This window comes from Stenella coeruleoalba (genome assembly GCF_951394435.1).
Source record: "Stenella coeruleoalba genome assembly, chromosome: 4".
NCBI classification, from domain to species: Eukaryota; Metazoa; Chordata; class Mammalia; order Artiodactyla; family Delphinidae; genus Stenella; species Stenella coeruleoalba.
The window spans coordinates 62,298,098-62,318,630 of record NC_137149.1 but is presented as its reverse complement, the minus strand read 5'-3'; the positions used below and the strand labels follow the sequence as shown (position 1 = coordinate 62,318,630).

Below are 20,533 nucleotides of genomic sequence, written 5' to 3'. Positions count from 1 at the left end.
TCAGATATATACCTTGCAAATATTTTCTCCCATTTCACAGGTTGTCTTTTCATTTTGTGAATGGTTTCCCTTGCTGTGCGGAAGCCTTTTAGTTTGATGAAGTTACACTTGCTTATTTTTGCTTTTGTTGCTTCAGATCTTGTTTCTTTCTTATGGTAGGCAGGTCACACATCTCTGAGTCACTTCCAGCCCATCCTGGCCATGCTCTCTTTTCATTACCAAAATGGCTCATCAAAGCTTAACAAAGATGATGCCGTCACCTGACAGCACTTCTGCCAGTCATGAAACTAGCCTTTCCTTTCGTCCTGCTGCACAAAACTGTGCAGCCACTCAAAAGGATGCATCTCTACTACAGTAAAAAATGTCTAAAATATATCTATATCTATACCTACGTGTGTGCATATATCTTCTATTATATAGATAGATAGATAGAGATCGAAAGGGAGGCTGAGTTTAAAATATATGCGTAGAAATGAATGTATAAATTGATTACATATAGAAACATTTGTTTGTATAATAAAGAATAAAATCTATAAGGATATATACCAATCTATTAATGTTAGTTTCTCTCTAGGAGGTGGGATTAAACGGGAACTTTTAATTTTAACTCTTTGTACTATTTTTTTTATATTCAGCATAAATGTCTCTATAATCAGAAAATGTATTTATCTGGGGGGAAAACAAAGTTGATGCCAAAAAATATGGGCTCAAATCACAGCTAAAAGGACTTAACTTACACACTACAAAGTTAACCAGTAGTGAAGACTGTTCAGCAATCATGAAATATTTCCCCAAACTATCACCAATAATAATTCCCTGGTAATGGACATTGTCACCCTCTGTCTCCCTGTGGCAGGGGACAGTGAGGTATGACACCAGAAAGATTCAGATATCCAATATCTCAGCCTCAGGCATCTAGAACAGGGACAGAATCTTCCTCCTGGAGTCCACATAGGAAATTCACAGGATTGTCTCCCTGGGACCTATGTCACCCCTTTGTTGACCACTTGTGACAGAACAGAGAGTAAGGAGTGACCCATCCTGGACTCCCATGGAGAGGAGGGGCTACACTCCCCAAAGGAAGGAGGTCCTCTTTCCAGCAAAAGACCGGGAGGGATAGGAGCAGAGGAAAGCACCAGCTGTCCACTGCAGACGGCCAGCAAATGCATTATCCTGTCAACAAATGCATGTCCAATTAAAGGACAATTCAGTTTTCTCACTTGCTACCAAGTAAATATTAATAGTGACAACTATTCCAGCTGAAAAATAGATTCTCTTCTCCTGGGGCGTTAATATTCAAGGACAGCATCCAATAGAGGCGGCTCTTGAGTTAATTTCGTTAGGTGGAGGCAGTAGGGACATAAGATTTGGCTTAAAAAGAATCAAGGCTGCTGAAATAGTTTTGACATTTTCCTTCAGAACTGATAAACAAAATTTAAGACATTCTAAAAAAAAAAAAAAACAACTATCACCAATAAATGTCCCCAAAATTTGTGTTCATAAAAACCAAAGAAGAGAACTGTGAGCTGAGAGCCAATGAATATTATCTTATGAACAAAGACTCTGAGGGGAAAGAGGCTCAGGAGGGATGGGAAGAGAGGGATGGTACCTAAGACTGAAATCCTGACTGAACAAGAGAAATCTGTCCTAATGAGGAAGGAGAAGAAGAACAAAGAACTAAACTAATATGACTGCCTAGAGGGTTTCCAGATGAGATTTGACTAAAAAAATAAAAAAGGGGGGCACATCCCCAAGAATGAATCCAAAAAGGTAACATCCACTCATTCGTCCATGAAGCACCCACTCTGTAGCAGGCATGGTTCTGGTCGCCAGGATCTGGCCAGGAACAAGACAGGCAAGGGCCCTGCTCTCTTGTTTCTCAGGCAGGTGGGGAGATGGTAAACAAGCAAGCATATGAACCAACAAGATAATTCCAGATAGTGGTAAGTGCTACAAAGACATTAAAACTGGATGGAGTGTCAGTGACTGGGGCGGGGGTATTTTCCACTGGGACGCCAGAGGATGAGGTTGAACTGAGCTCCTAATGATCTAAGGAACCAACCACATGAAGAGCTGGGAGCAGAGCCTTCCAGGCAGAGGCAACAACAAATACAAAGACCCCATGTGACAAAGGAGGTTGTCATATTTTAGTAAAGTGAACACCAGGGTGGCTGGGGTCCAGAGAGCACTGGAAAGACTGTGAAAAATGAGATCCATGTGGAAACCCCAGCAAAGATCCAGGATTTTAGTCTAAGTACATGGGGAAGTCTCTAGAGAGGTTTTGAGCAGGGGAGTGGCATGAATTGATAGGTTTTCCAGAGATGCCCTGGATGCTTGCTTGGTGGACAGAAGAAGCAAGAAGGAAAACAGGGAGAAAAGTTAGGAAGTACTGCAGCATTCCAGATGACAGATGATGGAGCTGTGGGCTCGGGATTAGCCATGGAATCAGAGAAGTGACAGATTTGGAATGCGTCTTGAATAATTTGGATAAGAGTGTGAAGGAAAGAGAGAAATCTAGGAGAAAATCTAGGAGAAAGATGACTCCTAGATTTTGGCTGTAGCAACTGTCATTGTCACGTAAGAGCTGTAGAAGACTGGGAAAGCCATGGGTTGGTGGGGAGTAAATTCAAGGGTTCTATTTTAACCATGCTGAGTTTGAGACGTCTATTTAACAGCTAAGTAGAAATGTCAAGTTCGGAGCTGGGTAGACGAGTCTGGAACTCATCGGTGAGTCTAAGCAATAAATTAACTTTGGGAGTCAACATCAAATAGGTGGTATTTAATGCTATGACGAGTTCATCTGGAAAGAGTGTCTAGAAGAGAAATATAGAAGGCTGAGTCTCAAGGGACATAAAACTCAGAATTAAGAAGAAGAAGAACAAACAAAGGAGACTGGGTACAAACCACTATTGTAGTCAAAGGGAAAACAGGAGGATGTGGTTTTCCAAAAGCCAAGAGAAGAGAGTGTTTTAAAACAGAAGAAACACTCCCCTGTCAACTATGCCAAAAGCTACTGAGAAACTGGATAAGAGAAATGCAGAGAACGGATCACCAGATTTCACAGGCTGGAGGTGGCGGGTGACATGATAAGAGCCATCAGTGGAATATGATCAGGACAGAAGCCCAATTGGTAAACCTAAGGAGAAAATGGGTGAGTGGAAGCAAAGGTAGCCACCATGGCAACTCTTGTAGAATGGAACAGGAAGTTGGGCCAGTAACTGGAGGAAGCTGGAATGGGAAATGAGGTTAGGGGAGGGTTTGTTTGTAAGATGAGAGGTACCAGGATATACATTTTAGAAGACCAAGCAGAAGCAGATCAGGAATTTCACTTCTATGTTTTTTTGTTTTGTTTTGTTTTGTTTTTGGCGGTACGCGGGCCTCTCACTGTTGTGGCCTCTCCCCCTGCGGAGCACAGGCTCCGGACGCGCAGGCTCAGTGGCCATGGCTCACGGGCCGAGCCGCTCCGCGGCATGTGGGATCTTCCCGGACCAGGGCACGAACCCGTGTCCCCTGCATTGGCAGGCGGACTCTCAACCACTGCGCCACCAGGGAAGCCCTATGTTATTTTTTATATCATTCCTTAGGAACCAAGCAGGTCAGCATCAGTAGGACAGGAAATCAGAATCTGACTGACTTTTTCTTCCATTAGAGGCAAATAAACAAACTATTAAAACCTTTCTGGGAGCAGAGGGGAAAGTGATCAGAAGACATCAACATGGGTTCATCAGGAACAAGCTACTTCATATTATAATTATGGATCAAGACTGCTTGGGGACTTCCCTGGTGGTGCAGTGGATGAGACTCCACACTCCCAATGCAGGGGGCCTGGGTTCGATCCCTGGTCAGGGAACTGGATCCCGCATGCCGCAACTAAGAGCCTACATGCTGCAACTAAGAACAAGTGCAGCCAAATAAATAAATGAATATTTCAAAAAAAAGACACTGATTTTTCACAAGACTACTGCGAAAGCCTCCTAACTGGCTTCCCTCCTCTGTCTCTCATCCCTCTACTCCATCCTCCACTGCAAAATCTAAAAACAAATCCAATTATTTCACTTCCCTGATTAATGCCTCTCATGACTGACACTTACAGAACAACTTTCTTAAGAAGAACACCCAACACCCTTAGCAAGGCAGACCAAGCCCTGTAAAATCTGACTCCAGCCTTTCCTTCCCGTCTCATCTCTGACCATGCAATTTGCAAAACATTAATCGCAGCAGCTCCAGCCACAGTGGACATCTCTGCACTTGTCCCGCTCTGGCTTGGCACATGCTATATCCTCTACTTAGGACATCCATTCAATCTGAACCCAACTGAGGGGAATTTGGGGGAAAATGGATACATGTGTATGTATGGCTGAGTCCCTTTGCAGTGTACCTGAAACTATCACAACATTGTTAACCGACTATATTCCAATATAAAATAAAAAGTTAAAAAAAAATCTGCACCCAACTCATCGCCCTGGGAAATTCCTAGGGGGTCTTTAATACCCACTCAAATGTCTCATGGAAAATGCATTACATTCCAGAGGGTCCTTCCAGAAGACAGATCTATGACAAACAACTAGACATTACAAGAAACAACTTCATCTCAGCATAAGAGGTTTAGGAACAACTCAGTTGTCTGAAATGAAAGGGAACGTTGTCAGGTAGTACCTTCCTCACAGTGGGGCATGTGGACACAGGAAGATGATGTCTTGCCAGGTGAACCCTCCATCCACGTCTACTGTTCAATAGAACCCATTTAATTATTTGATGGCTATCATTGTGAGGAGGAGGCAAAAATCTGTCTCTAGAAACTTCTCTTGTTCCTGGTTCTACCCTCTGGAGCAATTCAGAATTTGTCTATGTCTTTTTATACACAGCAGCTTTTCACAACTGCAGACACTTATTACACTAGGCCTCCTCCCAGTCACTCAAATTTGCTCTTTCATAACTTACAGATGTTTGCTGACTCCTGGCACTGCCGCATTCAGAATCTCTATTTGGCATCTAAAGCAGCTAAAGCATCATGCTACTTCTTAAGGGGGCAATCGCAGATTGATTTTGTACCCTAGCCCCCAACCAAGTACATGGTACACTGGTCACATTCCAAAGAAAGAATTAATGTAAAATCTGCCACATTTCATGTTCATTGTAGCTCTGTTTACAACAGCCAGGACATGGAAGCAACCTAAGTGTCCACTGACAGATGAACGGATAAAGAAGATGTGGCACATATATACAATGGAATATTACTCAGCTATAAAAAGGAACAAAACTGAGTTATTTGTAGTGAGATGGATGGACCTAGAGTCTGTCATACAGAGTGAAGGAAGTCAGAAAGAGAAAAACAAATACTGTATGCTAACACAAATATATGGAATCTCAAAAAAAAAAGGTTCTGAAGAACCTAGGGGCAGGACAGGAATAAATATGCAGACGTAGAGAATGGACTTGAGGACACAGGGAGGGGGAAGGGTAAGCTGGGATGAAGTGAGAGAGTGGCATGGACATATATACGCTACCAAACATAAAACAGCTAGCTAGTGGGAAGCAGCCGCATAGCACAGGGAGATTAGCTCAGTGCTTTGTGTCCACCTAGAGGGGTGGGATAGGGAGGGTGGGAGGGAGACGCAAGAGGAAGGAGATATGGGGATATATGTATATGTATAGCTGATTCACTTTGTTATAAAGCAGAAACACACCATTGTAAAGCAATTATACTCCAATAAAGATGTTAAAAAAAAATCTGCAACATTTCAAATACCTACATCACTTGACCACAGGAAAGGAAGACTTCTGATGTCCTGCTGGAACTGAAGCAGCCAGGAAAGGGCTCCCGCAGGACGGGCTGCCCTGAAGTCACATGTAAGTTTTCTGGTATGTCCTGCATCAGGCTCCTCCCCCGAGCCCCACCCCCAATCCAGCCTCTTCTGAGGCTTTCTCTGAGCCAGGCCAGCTCTCCAGTTGCTGGCTGTGGTTGTTGGTTCAGGATCACAGGCAGCAGTAAGTGGGGTGGACCCCTAAGCATCCAGAAGAAAGAAAAATATTCAAACAAGAGAAAAAGCGGAAACAAGAGATTTACCTCTTTAACCATATCCCAAATTAGTGGCCCACAGAGCGCTCATCCACTGCAATATGCATCTAGAATTAAAAAATAGGTTCTTGGGGCTTCCCTGGTGGCCAGTGGTTGAGAGTCCGCCTGCCAATGCAGGGGATACGGGTTCGTGCCCCGGTCCGGGAAGATCCCACATGCTGCGGAGTGGCTAGGCCCGTGAGCCATGGCCGCTGAGCCTGCGCGTCCGGAGCCTGTGCTCCGCAACGGGAGAGGCCACAACTGAGAGGCCCGCGTACCGCAAAAAAAAAAATAATGAATAAAAATAAAAAAATAAAAATAGGTTCTTGAATTCGCTGGCGGTCCAGTGATTAGGACTCTATGCTTTCACTGCCGAGATCGCAGGTTCGAGCCCTGGTTGGGGAGCGAAGATCCCGTAAGCCACATGGCGTGGCCAAAAAAAAAAAAGAAAAACACAGGTCCTATCGAACCCGGGCCCACTGACGTGCTAGTGCGGAGTCTTAACCACTGGACCACCAAGGAAGTCCCCAGGTCCCAGATTTTAATGTGTTTTTTTCAGAGTAACTTTGAGCAAAATTCTATCATTAACAAACAGAAGGCAGCAAAGAAAAGGGGGAAACTTGACATCACTCTGTGATATATGTTCAAATTATTTCCAGAAATCCTTGCTAGGTAACTAGTCCAGACCTGACTAGTAAAAGGAGGATGCAAGCTACATATGTAATTTTAAATTTTCTTGTAGGCACATTCAGAAAGGTGAAATTAATTTTAGTATTATATTTGATTTAACCCAATATATAGAAAACATTATAATTTCAACATGTAACCAATATAGAAAATTATTAAGATATTTTTACATTCCTTTTTTCGAACCAAGTCTTTGAAATCCACTGTTTTGACACAGTACATCTCAATTCAGACTAATTATTGTACTGGACAGTGGAGGTCTAGGCTATAAATAAATCCTTTTAAGACACAAGTCAACTTTAGGTTCAAGATACTTGTAAAGTCTATTCTTAGGAACAGATTTATATTATAAAAATAATTATCAAATGCAAAGCATTTGGTGAAAAATGCAAAGCTATAGAAAGTGATATGCATTGAAAATGAAGACTTCTAAAAAATTATCTAAGCACTTATCACAAGGTAGATGCTTCTGAAACCCTCATACTCCTTTTTCAAAATCAAAAATAAATTACATAATCAGTCCTGTGTCATGGACCCAAACCTTCCAACAAATACTTCGGAGTTCATGCAGTTCAGGACATTCTTTTTATAGATGAAAAAGAATCCCTACCAATCTCTGCACCCAGCAACCGACTTCTGTCTAGTGTGACAGACGGTCAAGTGCTGATGGACTGACATGGATACACTGCTCTGTGCAACCATGCACTGAGTCACAGTCGCCGAGTGGGCCCCCAAAGGAAACCTTACATAACAACCAGAATGGATTAAAGATGCCCAGTGGCAATTTTAACATCGATTAAAAAATCCTCCAAAACATATGCCACAAAGCCTTCTCAGAACCATTCCCTGAGTGGCAAAGAAAGACTATTGTCTGATATTTAGAAATGAAGACTCAATACAGAAAGGGCACTAGATAAGAAGAGCTGCAAAATAATTCTATGACCTTCAGGATAATCACCCTCAGGAACAAAACGCTCCAGCTCAATGTTATAATTTCAATCTTCGCTCCAACAAAGAAAGTAACGAGCTGGCAAATATAACAGCCAAGCAAGAGATGCCACCGAAGCCAGCCTCTACTGAAAATCCATAAATAAGTGGTGCATATTTTAAGTCCTTAACTTAAAATTCCAAGCACATGGGGAATTATTAAGATCAATGAGTAATGGGTAAAATGCAACTGAAACAAAGCTACGATCAAAAACAAAATTTTTTTTAATTGTTAATTAAATCATAAAACTCAGCCAAAGCAACTTGGGCTTTTAATATAGGGGACTTAAGTATTAATCCTGCTAATCAAAGGAAAACAACTTCAGACCACCTTTTCAACTGATATGCAACACAACGAATCCAGAGAGTCTAGGTGAGGTCGCTGTCCATAAGTCACTGAGAAAGACAGTGTGCTTACAGGGCCTCATGAGAGAATACACTGGTTCTTTACTGAAAATTTCAAAAGGAAACCTTTATTGATCTTAAATTAAGTCTATAAATAGTTAAGTACTCTTAAAATTAGCAGTAATGGGAGCCCACAGAGTTCAGTCTCAGATATAGATCATCCTCAAGAAATGAAGTTTCGGCAGAGCTAGAACTCCCAGCTCGGAGTCTCTTCCCTCTGCCGTCACGGAACTGCCCCGGAGCCTGAGGGGAGGGCAGCCTCACTGAGGCTACCGGCTCTGGAGGGGCCCCGGCGGCCGCCGCAACACTCCTGGGGACCGCAGGCCAGATCACTCATCCTGGGGTAAGCCAGCTGCCACATCATGAGGACACTCAAGCAGCCCTAAGGAGAGATCCATGTGGCAAGGAACTGAGGCCTCTTACCTACAGGCACATGACCATGTGGATGAAAGGCTCTTGGTGCTGCAGCCAGGAGTCAGTACTGTGCCTCTGAGGTGGGAGAGCCAACTTCAAGACACTGGTCCACAAGAGACCTCCCAGCTCCACATAATATCAAACGGAAAAAATCTCCCAGAGATCTCATCTCAACACCAGCACCCAGCTTCACTCAAAAACCAGCAAGCTACAGTGCTGGACACCCTATGCCAAACAACTAGCAAGACAGGAACACAACCCCACCCATTAGCAGAGAGGCTGCCTAAAATCATAATAAGTCCACAGACACCCCAAAACACACCACCAGACGTGGACCTGCCCACCAGAAAGACAAGATCCAGCCTCATCCACCAGAGCACAGGCACTAGTCCCCTCCACCTGGAAGCCTACACAACCCACTGAACCGACTTTAGCCACTGGGGACAGACACCAAAAACAACGGGAACTACGAACCTGCAGCCTGCAAAAAGGAGACCCCAAACACAGTAAGATAAGCAAAATGAGAAGACAGAAAAACACACAGTAGATGAAGGAGCAAGATAAAAACCCACCACACCTAACAAATGAAGAGGAAATAGGCAGTCTACCTGAAAAAGAATTCAGAATAATGATAGTAAAGATGATCCAAAATCTTGGAAATAGAATAGACAAAATGCAAGAAACAGTTAACAAGGACCTAGAAGAACTAAAGATGAAACAAGCAACGATGAATAACACAATAAACGAAATTAAAAATACTCTAGATAGGATCACTAGCAGAATAACTGAGGCAGAAGAACGGATAAATGACCTGGAAGATACAATAGTGGAAATAATTACCGCAGAACAGAATAAAGAAAAAAGAATGAAAAGAACTGAGGACAGTCTCAGAGACCTCTGGGACAACATTAAACACACCAACATTTGAATTATAGGGGTTCCAGGAGAAGAAGAGAAACAGAAGGGACTGAGAAAATATTTGAAGAGATTATAGTTGAAAACTTCCCTAATATGGGAAAGGAAGTAGTTAATCAAGTCCAGGAAGCACAGAGAGTCCCATACAGGATAAATCCAAGGAGAAATATGCCAAGACACATATGAATCAAACTGTCAAAAATTAAATACAAAGAAAACATATTAAAAGCAGCAAGGGAAAAACAACAAATAACACACAAGGGAATCCCCATAAGGTTAACAGCTGATCTTTCAGCAGAAACTCTGCAAGCCAGAAGGCACTGGCAGGACATATTGAAAGTGATGAAGGAGAAAAACCTGCAACCAAGATTACTCTACCCAGCAAGGATCTCATTCAGATTTGATGGAGAAATTAAAACCTTTACAGACAAGCAAAAGCTGAGAGAATTCAGCACCACCAAACCAGCTTTACAACAACTGCTAAAGGAACTTCTCTAGGCAAGAAACACAAGAGAAGGAAAAGACCTACAATAACGAACCCAAAACAATTAAGAAAATGGGAATAGGAACATACATAACGATAATTACCTTAAATGTAAATGGTGCTCCCACCAAAAGACACAGATTGGCTGAATGGATACAAAAATATGACCCATATATATGCTGTCTACAAGAGACCCACTTCAGACGTAGAGACACATACAGACTGAAAATGACGGGATGGAAAAAGATGTTCCATGCAAATGGAAATCAAAAGGAAGCTGGAGTAGCAACATTCATATCAGACAAAATAGACTTTAAAATAAAGACTATTAGAAGAGACAAAGAAGGACACTACATAATGATCAAGGGATCGATCCAAGAAGAAGATATAACAATGGTAAATATTTATGCACCCAACATAGGAGCACCTCAATACTTAAGGCAAATACTAACAGCCATAAAAGGGGAAATCGACAGTAACACATTCATAGTAGGGGACTTTAACACCCCACTTTCACCAATGGACAGATCATCCAAAATGAAAATAAATAAGGAAACACAAGCTTTAAATGATACATTAAACAAGATGGACTTAATTGATATTTATAGGACATTCCATCCAAAAACAACAGAATACACATTTTTCTCAAGTGCTCATGGAACATTCTCCAGGATAGATCATATCTTGGGTCACAAATCAAGCCTTGGTAAATTTAAGAAAATTGAAATTATATCAGGTATCTTTTCCGACCACAACGCTATGAGACTAGGTATCAATTACAGGAAAAGATCTGTAAAAAAATACAAACACATGGAGGCTAAACAATACACTACTTAATAACGAAGTGATCACTGAAGAAAGAGGAAATCAAAATATACCTAGAAACAAAAGACAATGGAGACACGACGACCCAAAACGTATGGGATGCAGCAAAAGCAGTTCTAAGAGGGAAGTTTATAGCAATACAATCCTACCTTAAGAAACAGGAAACATCTCAAATAAACAACCTAACCTTGCACCTAAAGCAAGTAGAGAAAGAAGAACAAAAAAACCCCAACATTAACAGAAGGAAAGAAATCATAAAAATAAGATCAGAAATAAATGAAAAAGAAATGAAGAAACGATAGCAAAGATCAGTAAAACTAAAAGCTGTTTTTTTGAGAAGATAAACAAAATTGATAAACCATTAGCCAGACTCATCAAGAAAAAAAGGGAGAAGACTCAAATCAATAGAATTAGAAATGAAAAAGGAGAAGTACCAACTGACACTGCAGAAATACAAAAGATCATGAGAGATTACTACAAGCAACTCTATGCCAATAAAATGGACAACCTGGAAGAAATGGACAAATTCTTAGAAAGGCACAACCTGCCAAGACTGAATCAGGAAGAAATAGAAAATATGAACAGACCAATCACAAGCACTGAAATGGAAACTGTGATTAAAAATCTTCCAACAAGCAAAAGCCCAGGACCAGATGGCTTCACAGGCGAATTCTATCAACATTTAGAGAACCACTAACACCTATCCTTCTCAAAATCTTCCAAAATATAGCAGAGGGAGGAACACTCCCCAACTCATTCTATGAGGCCACCATCACCCTGATACAAAAACCACACAAGGACGTCACAAAGAAAGAAAACTACAGGCTCATATCACTGATGAACATAGATGTAAAAATCCTCAACAAAATACTAGCAAACAGAATCCAACAGCACATGAAAAGGATCATACACCATGATCAAGTGGGGTTTATTCCAGGAATGCAAGGATTCTTCAATATATGCAAATCAATCAACGTGATACACCATATTAACAAATTGAAGGAGAAAACCCATATGATCATCTCAATAGATGCAGAGAAAGCTTTTGACAAAATTCAACACCCATTTATGATAAAAACCCTGCAGAAAGTAGGCATAGAGGGAGCTTTCCTCAACATAATAAAGGCCATATATGACAAACCCCCAGAAAACATTGTCCTCAATGGTGAAAAACTGAAAGCATTTCCACTAAAATCAGGAACAAGACAGGGTTGCCCACTCCCACCACTCTTATTCAACATAGTTTTGGAAGTTTTAGCTACAGCAATCAGAGAAGAAAAGGAAATAAACGGAATCCAAATCGGAAAAGAAGAAGTAAAGCTGTCACTGTTTGCAGATGACATGATACTACACATAGAGAATCCTAAAGATGCTACCAGAAAACTACTAGAGCTACTCAATGAATTTGGTAAAGTAGCAGGATACAAAATTAATGCACAGAAATCTCTGGCATTCCTATACACTAATGATGAAAAAAATGAAAGTGAAATCAAGAAAACACTCCCATTTACCATTGCAACAAAAAGAATAAAATATCTAGGAATAAAACTACCTAGGGAGACAAAAGACCTGTATGCAGAAAATTATAAGACACTGATGAAAGAAATTAAAGATGATAAAAACAGATGGAGAGATTTACCGTGTTCTTGGATTGGAAGAATCAAAATTGTGAAAATGACTCTACTACCCAAAGCAATCTACAGATTCAATGCAATCCCTATCAAACTACCACTGACATTTTTCACAGAACTAGAACAAAAAATTTCACAATTTGTATGGAAACACAAAAGACCCCGAATAGCCAAAGCAATCTTGAGAATGAAAAATGGAGCTGGAGGAATCAGGCTCCCTGACTTCAGACGATATTACAATGCTACAGTAATCAAGACAGTATGGTACTGGCACAAAAACAGAGAGATAGATCAATGGAACAGGATAGAAAGCCCAGAGATAAACCCACGCACACATGGTCACCTTATCTTTGATAAAGGAGGCAGGAATGTACAGTGGAGAAGGAACAGCCTCTTCAATAAGTGGTGCTGGAAAAATTGGACAGGTACATGTAAAAGTATGAGATTAGATCACTCCCTAACACCATACACAAAGAGAAGCACAAAATGGATTAAAGACTTAAATGTAAGGCCAGAAACTATCAAACTCTTAGAGGAAAACATAGAACACTCTATTGCGTAAATCACAGCAAGATCCTTTTTGACCCACCTCCTAGAGAAATGGAAATAAAAACAAAAATAAACAAATGGGACTTAATGAAACTTCAAAGCTTTTGCACAGCAAAGGAAACCATAAACAAGACCAAAAGACAGCCCTCAGAATGGGAGAAAATATTTGCAAATGAAGCAACTGACAAAGGATTAATTTCCAAAATTTACAAGCAGCTCATGCAGCTCAATAACAAAAAAAGAAACAACCCAATCCAAAAATGGGCAGAAGACCTAAATAGACATTTCTCCAAAGAAGATATACAGACTGCCAACAAACATATGAAAGAATGCTCAACATCATTAATCATTAGAGAAATGAAAATCAAAACTACAATGAGATACCATCTCACACTGGTCAGAATGGCCATCATCAAAAAATCTAGAAACAATAAATGCTGGAGAGGGTGTGGAGAAAAGGGAACACTCTTGCACTGCTGGTGGGAATGTGAATTGGTACAGCCACTATTGAGAGCAGTATGGAGGTTCCTTAAAAAACTACAAATAGAACTACCATATGACCCAGCAATCTCTCTACTGGGCTTATACCCTGAGAAAACCATAATTCAAAAAGAGTCATGCACCAAAATGTTCATTGCAGCTCTATTTACAATAGCCCAGAGATGGAAACAACCTAAGTGTCCGTCATTGGATGAATCGATAAAGAAGATGTGGCACATATATACAATGGAATATTACTCAGCCATAAAAAGAAACGAAATTGAGCTATTTGTAATGAGGTTGATAGACCTAGAGTCTGTCATACAGAGTGAAGTAAGTCAGAAAGAGAAAGACAAATACCGTATGCTAACACATATATATGGCATTTAAGAAAAAAAAAATGTCATGAAAAACCTAGGGGTAAGACGGGAATAAAGATACAGAACTACTGGAGAATGGACTTGAGGCTATGGGGAGGGGGAAGGGTGAGCTGTGACAAAGCGAGAGAGAGGCATGGACATATATACACTACCAAACGTAAGGTAGATAGCTAGTGGGAAGCAGCCGCATAGCACAGGGAGATCAGCTCGGTGCTTTGTGACCACCTAGAGGGGTGGGATAGGGAGGGTGGGAGGGAGGGAGACGCAAGAGGGAAGAGACATGGGAACATATGTATATGTATAACTGATTCATTTTGTTATAAAGCAGAAACTAACACACCGTTGTAAAGCAATTATACTCTAATAAAGATGAAAAAAAAAAAAGAAATGAAGTTTCGTTGTCAAAACTCATGGAAAAGGAAACCCATTCTTTCAAAGGACATTGACATTCTCTCAGACACATCTTCCTAAGTAACATTTAGTAAAGTCCTCTTCTAGAAGTCTACCTCCCATGCAGTTACTCCAGCTCCTCTAACCCCCAACCCAAGCCCCTTGGCCACACTTTTCCCTCCTCCTAATTTCTAAGGATTTAGTACCTTATTATGTCCCAGCAAGAGATAACACTTCCTCCTTGGGAGAAGGAGGAAAGAATCTAACAAGATTCTAGGGCTTCCCTGGTGGCGCAGTGGTTGAGAGTCTGCCTTCCAGTGCAGGGGACGCGGGTTCGTGCCCCGGTCCGGGAGGATCCCACATGCCGTGGAGCAGCTGGGCCCGTGAGCCATGGCCGCTGAGCCTGCGCGTCCGGAGCTTGCGCTCCGCAACGGCAGAGGCCACGGCAGTGAGAGGCCCGCGTACCGCAAAAAAAAAAAGATTCTAACAAATCCAAGATGCTCTTAGGGAGGGTGCAGAAGGGGAAGCCCGTGAGCACTGTTGCATTAATGACACCAATCCCATCACAGCTATGAAACCCCTGCGCTATGCCCAGACTGGACACCAGATCCAGAAGATCAGATCTGACTAAAGTCAGGAACAGTGTTTGAAGAGCCAGGACAGGTTATAGGTACGATAAGTCAGCTGAAGAAGAATGGGCACTTATAGCAAAACTAGTTCCACACACCCAATTTCTGCCTTACGCCGGGTCCCTCGTACTGCCCACTGAACACCAGCCTACACTTCTCCTCCACTTATTACCAGCTCAATAATCCTTGCCATTCTCCATTCAGAATCCATTCTTTCCTTTTATTGGCATAAGACAGCAACATACAATGTCAGAAGCCTCAGCCCAACACTTCTGCTGCCTGCAACTCATTGCTGGAAAGTCTCTTAAAGGAAGCAGAGCTTTTTACTTTGTAGATTAAAAAAAGGAGTACAATGTAAATACTCTTCTGAGTGATCTACAGTAATACTCAAGGGAGTGGCAAATCTGATGTTCTTCTTAGAAGAGACAAAGCTGAAGAACTGGAGAAGGAAAGAAGCTTGAGATAATTTTCTAAGACTTCACACTTTTTCTAGGGCTGAGTCCAGGAGGAACTCTTGATTTCTTTGCCATGTGATGGGGTATAGACCTAGTCAGGGTCACCCATGCATCCATATGTTTTCCAGAGTGGATGTTTTCATTTCCTGCCACAGACCCTAACTCAAAACTAAACTTCAACCCACAACCTTATGCCACTGTTGTTCACATGCGTGCTGAGGGATGTTCTTGGAAGTTATGAGAAAATGTAATCTATGGTCCAATAAACTTGGGGATTTAATGAACTAATGTACAATACAAGAGTGCAATAGAAAGTACAGTGTTTCCCTAATACAGCAGTTCTCAGACTGTGGTCTGTACAACTCAGTGAACCAATATTTTCCAAATAATCAATGCATGATGTTACAGAATCATTCATGCTTAAAAGATTCATTAAAGCACAAGACAGCACAAAGTGCAAAAAGGGCTTTGATACGCTCTCAGATGTCATATTGCCACAAAACTTTAAGAAACTACCATTTGTCAAGTTTTGGTATAGTATTAAAGAAAAATATCCACAATTTTCTAAAAAGGTTATAAAATATTTCTCCTTTTTCCTACTACAAATCTGTGTGAGGCCAAGTTTTCTTCATATGCTCAACCAAAACAACATATCACAAAAGAATGAGTGGAGAAGCAGCTGAGAATGAATAGCTGACTATTGATCCAGACGTGAAAGAGATTTGCAAAAAACCAAACAAACAAAAAGTAAAACTATGCCACTCTTATCACTAAATTTTTGGGAAAATACAATTATTTTTCACAAAAAAATATTGTTTAGGTTTACATATATGGGGCTCATTTTGTTTTTCAATAAATTAAAACCTTTATAATTTTTCAGTTTTAATTTCTAATATAAAAGTATTAATAGATATAACCCACATGAAACTCTTTGGGATACTCGATACTTTTTTAGAGTGAAAAGGGTCTTCAGATCAAAAAGTTTGAGATGCTTCCCTAATATATTTTGATCATGGAAGCCTTTCTGTGTGGAACACCTTGAGCACATTCTATGGAACATACAATGGGAAACAGAGTCTCATGTTGTGCTTATCAAACTATTCCTGGGGGCTTCCCTGGTGGCACGGTGGTTGGGAGTCCGCCTGCCGATGCAGGGGACACGGGTTCGTGCCCCGGTCCGGGAAGATCCCACATGCCGTGGAGCAGCTGGGCCCGTGAGCCGTGGCCGCTGAGCCTGCACGTCCGGAGCCTGTGCTCCGCAGCGGGAGAGGCCACGGCAGTGAGAGGTCCGCACGCCGCAAAAAAAAACCCAAAACAAAACAAAAAAAAACTATTTCTTTTCGTGTCTCTTCTCCCTAGACCTTCTTCAATAAGTTAATTTATATGCTGCTCAAAGGGTTTCCTCTCACACAGTAGTTTTGTGCTTATGACCCTGGCAGTAAATGCATATATCTTTTCTGGCAAATACAGGTGGATACTGACTTCATTTATTTAGAAGAGGCCATAATCTACAGAATTATTTCACTGAGCAAATGCTACAAATAGGAGAAATGATGACATAGGTTAACATGCTCCTATAGCAGATAATCTGCTATGAGATACCGTGCCAGGATGTCCCAAGAGCATAAAGGATATCATGTCAGCTAGAATCGGGGCCAATTTGGTTTACCATTCAGTTTCCGACAACAGGAGGATCACTGACTGAGATGCTTATGTTACAAACTACTCTTTTATAAAACCAGCAGGATGACAGTAATTTATTACTCTGAGTACTGACAATTTGTTTGTAAAAACTGTAAGCAAGCCAAAAATAACTTAAGAACAGATTCATATTTCTACCGTGGCTTTTTGGAACACAGAGGAAGGCCAATTCTTTACTTTCAGCACGACTCGAAGCCCCAGTTCCAGAATTTAGTTATAAATCTCTCCTCCTGTCAGGTAGCTGAATAACTGGCTAGAAGCCTGTTCTCAGATGGCTATAAAAGATTTTGGGCAAGAGTCAAAAGTGTAAAGTGTTGAACAACTATTCCATGCAAAAACTCCCCCCAAGGAAACCCAGTCCTTCTATAGAGCTGGCACGGAGTACGGGCTGTTCAGTCCTCTAATTTTCATTCTGGAATTTACCCAAATAAGAGCAACCATTAAATTTACTTATGCAGTTTTTTAAGTGTCTAGTTTATAAAAATGTTGCTCAAGGATGACCAGGATCTCATCCTGAGAGCTGAAGACGCTCATCTTGGTCTCTTTTTCTTTTTACTTAAGACTAGAAGTGAAATTAGCATGTAATCTGCTTCTGGTAAAACTTTCTTTAGTGAAAAATTTTTATAGCCATAAATGCTTACTAGTTTTAGGTTCCATTCTAGTTCATGTAGTCCTCCCAGCAACTCTACAAGATAGAGACTATAATTATCCCCATTTTACAGATAAGGAAACAGGCTCAGTGTTGCCTGAGGCCACCTAGTTTACAGGTGGCAGATAGGACTAGAATCCCGGAAGTTAGTCCCTCTGAACCGGGACGCTGTCCCACCTGAGATGCATGATCAATAAATCGAATGCTTTTTATTAAGAAGATACCCTATTCTGTGCATAAAATAGTGGTTTTTAGCTCCAGATGAGCCATTATTTCAAAAAGCCTTCCTTACACTCCAGTGTGTTTAGCCCCATTCTCCGTCTTCCCATCACGCCCTGTCCACAGACCACGTGGTATTTACCTGCTGCCCTTCTGTCTCCCTTCTAGCCTGTAGTACATCCTCCCACCCAGTACCTGGAGCAACAATCTGAATGAGTGAGAGAACCAAGGAAAGAACAAACAAAAGTGAGTCTCCACAAATCCACTTAGTCACGAAGAACATTAATTTCCAAATGAGGTTCGTGCATCATGGAGGGTATGCAAAAAAAAAACCCAGTGGGGTGCAGGGAGAACACATTAGCATTTCTCTTTCTATTCACTGACATTTACCACAAGGATTGGCATTAGCATCCTCAGAGTCTGCTCCAGTGCGTGGGGCAGACGGCCACACAGGCCGGCGAGGCACTCAAGGCCTAGCATGGGCATTCCTCAGCTTGTGGGGTGAGCAGCAAGGCCCTCACCTGCTTGCTTGCTTTCTGTAGCCAGTTTACATGGGCCGAACTGAGAAAGTGGCTGTCGGGATTATATTTTCAATTGTATCTAAAGTAACCCTCACAAAACGGCCAGGTGGCTTTGAATGAGTCCTGCACAGAACTGCAAAAAATGCTAGCAACAATACAAGCACAAATAAATGGGAAAATAGTACAGCTGGCGATATTGTTTTTTACCATTTCTCATATAATATCTTTCTCACCCGTATCATAACATATAACAACAAGCTGGTCAGATCAGACATGAAGTTAGCCAAAAAATACCAAAAAAACAAAAAACCTGAAAGTATCAAAACTTAGATCCACATCCACTATTTTTTACCAATGGTCTCTGCCTAAGTGAATATGATACCTTGGGAAACTGCCTAATAATACTCTTCTACAGCTTATAAATAAATATATTTTTGTTAACAAGATCAAAAATGTGGAGCTCGCTGATCTAGAACTTTGCTACTCCAAGTGCAACCTTCAAAGGAGCAGCGCCCGCGTCACCTGGAGGCTTGTTAGAAATGCAGACTCTCAAGGTCCATCCCAGACCGACTGAATCAGATTTTGCATTTTAACAAGATCCCCAGGTCCTTCATAGGCACATCTCTGTCTGCGAAGCACTGCTTTAGAACACACATCTTAAATGATCTGAATCCTAATAGTTCAGCTCTTATGTATACGCTTAGAAAGATTTCTCTGTTGAAGTTTTGAACTCATAAACTTCTCATTTTAATACCTATTATCAAATGTTCTTCAAGACTATAAAGAACTATCCCCATGAACCAAAATTCCAGTGAAATAATCTATGTACAACTAAAGCATTAACTCCTTATTAATTCCAGTACCTTAAAATAAATGTTCTGATTCTGTACCACAAAAACTATCCAGCCACACCTTCATCTTTTTGATCCCCACCTCCACTTACTTTTGTTTGACCATCGGCTTTGAACACATAGCAGATACTCTGCTGACTGGCTGCATCGTCTTTAATCAGACAAGCAAAATAACTTGGGTCGTGACTGTTATGAATCAGTCTGTGAACTCGCTGAGGCTTACACTCGAAGATGCTGGAACAGATCAGTGGATCCCATTGTTGGCTTCTTCCTGGCTCAGGCTCACATCTCAGTCCGGAGGGCGAAACACAAAGGTGGACTTGCTTGGTACCAGACTCCTTTGTGGAGGACTGCCCGCTGAGCCTTCGCACCTCTGCCACGACCCAAGGCAGCATGGGCATGGTGGTCAGAGAATGCACGGGTAAGAAGCCCACCAGCTGGAGGCTAAATTCCACCGAGACCTCGCTAGGAAACGGATGTTTCCTTGCTGTGAAGGTTATTGGTTCCATGTTGGGAAAGGTCTGGAAACTCAGCAAAACATTGCCACTGTTTTCTAGTTTAGACCAAACAATCTATTTTACATGCTTCTGATGCAGAACCCTGCAGGAGAAAAACAGAGGCATTAGAATTTAATGAAGTCGCAGCATTTCAGAGCTTAAGAGGCTGAAGCCCAAATAGAGGAAGAAATAGATATTAGTTCACATACGCTGCTCTGCCTAGAAAGAGCTTTCTTGAAATCGTATTACATATGAAACCTGAAAATGCCGTAACTGTCACGCTCACTACGGGTTACAAAGATCCCACCGGGAAGACTCCGGTTAAACATAAGCCTCACAGAGCCAACGAAGGCCAGCACCATAGAAAACAATATAATGCTGCTTGGACGGCTTTAAACCCTGCTGCATTATTTAACATACTTTCAAGGAATTTTTTAAGATGATCAAATTCAGTACTGGTGGCTTCCCCCAAGAAAGTAATCTTACAAGAAAAATATATCAGCTCTCTATCATCACCGTCTATTGAACCAGTCCAGTTTTCAACAACTGACCTTATCACTTATGATACCACTGAAGCTTTAAAACGCTCTTCCTGACTTCCCTTGCGGTCCAGTGGTTAAGACTCTGAACTCCCAACGCAGAGGGCACGGGTTCCACCCCTGGTTGGGGAACTAAGATCCCACACGCCACACAGCCGCGGCCAAAAAAAAAAAAGGCTCTCCCTGATGTAGCCCAGAGGTTCTGAATCACCAATTCAAATTCCAGTAACGTGTACTTGGCAACTATCATGTTCTGAACACCACCAT

General features: G+C 41.5%; 1 protein-coding gene across 6 annotated transcripts in view; it reads right to left on the bottom strand.

The window, feature by feature from the left end:
• Positions 1-20,533, bottom strand: part of TBC1D1 (TBC1 domain family member 1) — a 229,603-nt gene that overhangs the window by 193,602 nt on the left and 15,468 nt on the right. For 5 of the 6 annotated variants that reach the window (XM_079920572.1, XM_079920575.1, XM_079920574.1 and 2 more), the window contains exon 2: positions 19,323-19,830. The exons of the other annotated variant lie outside the window; for it this stretch is intronic. In XM_079920572.1, coding sequence (XP_079776698.1) covers positions 19,323-19,739 — 417 coding nt within the window. In that variant the 5' untranslated portion in view covers positions 19,740-19,830. The remainder of the gene's footprint in view (positions 1-19,322; positions 19,831-20,533) is intronic. 6 annotated transcript variants of the gene reach the window in all.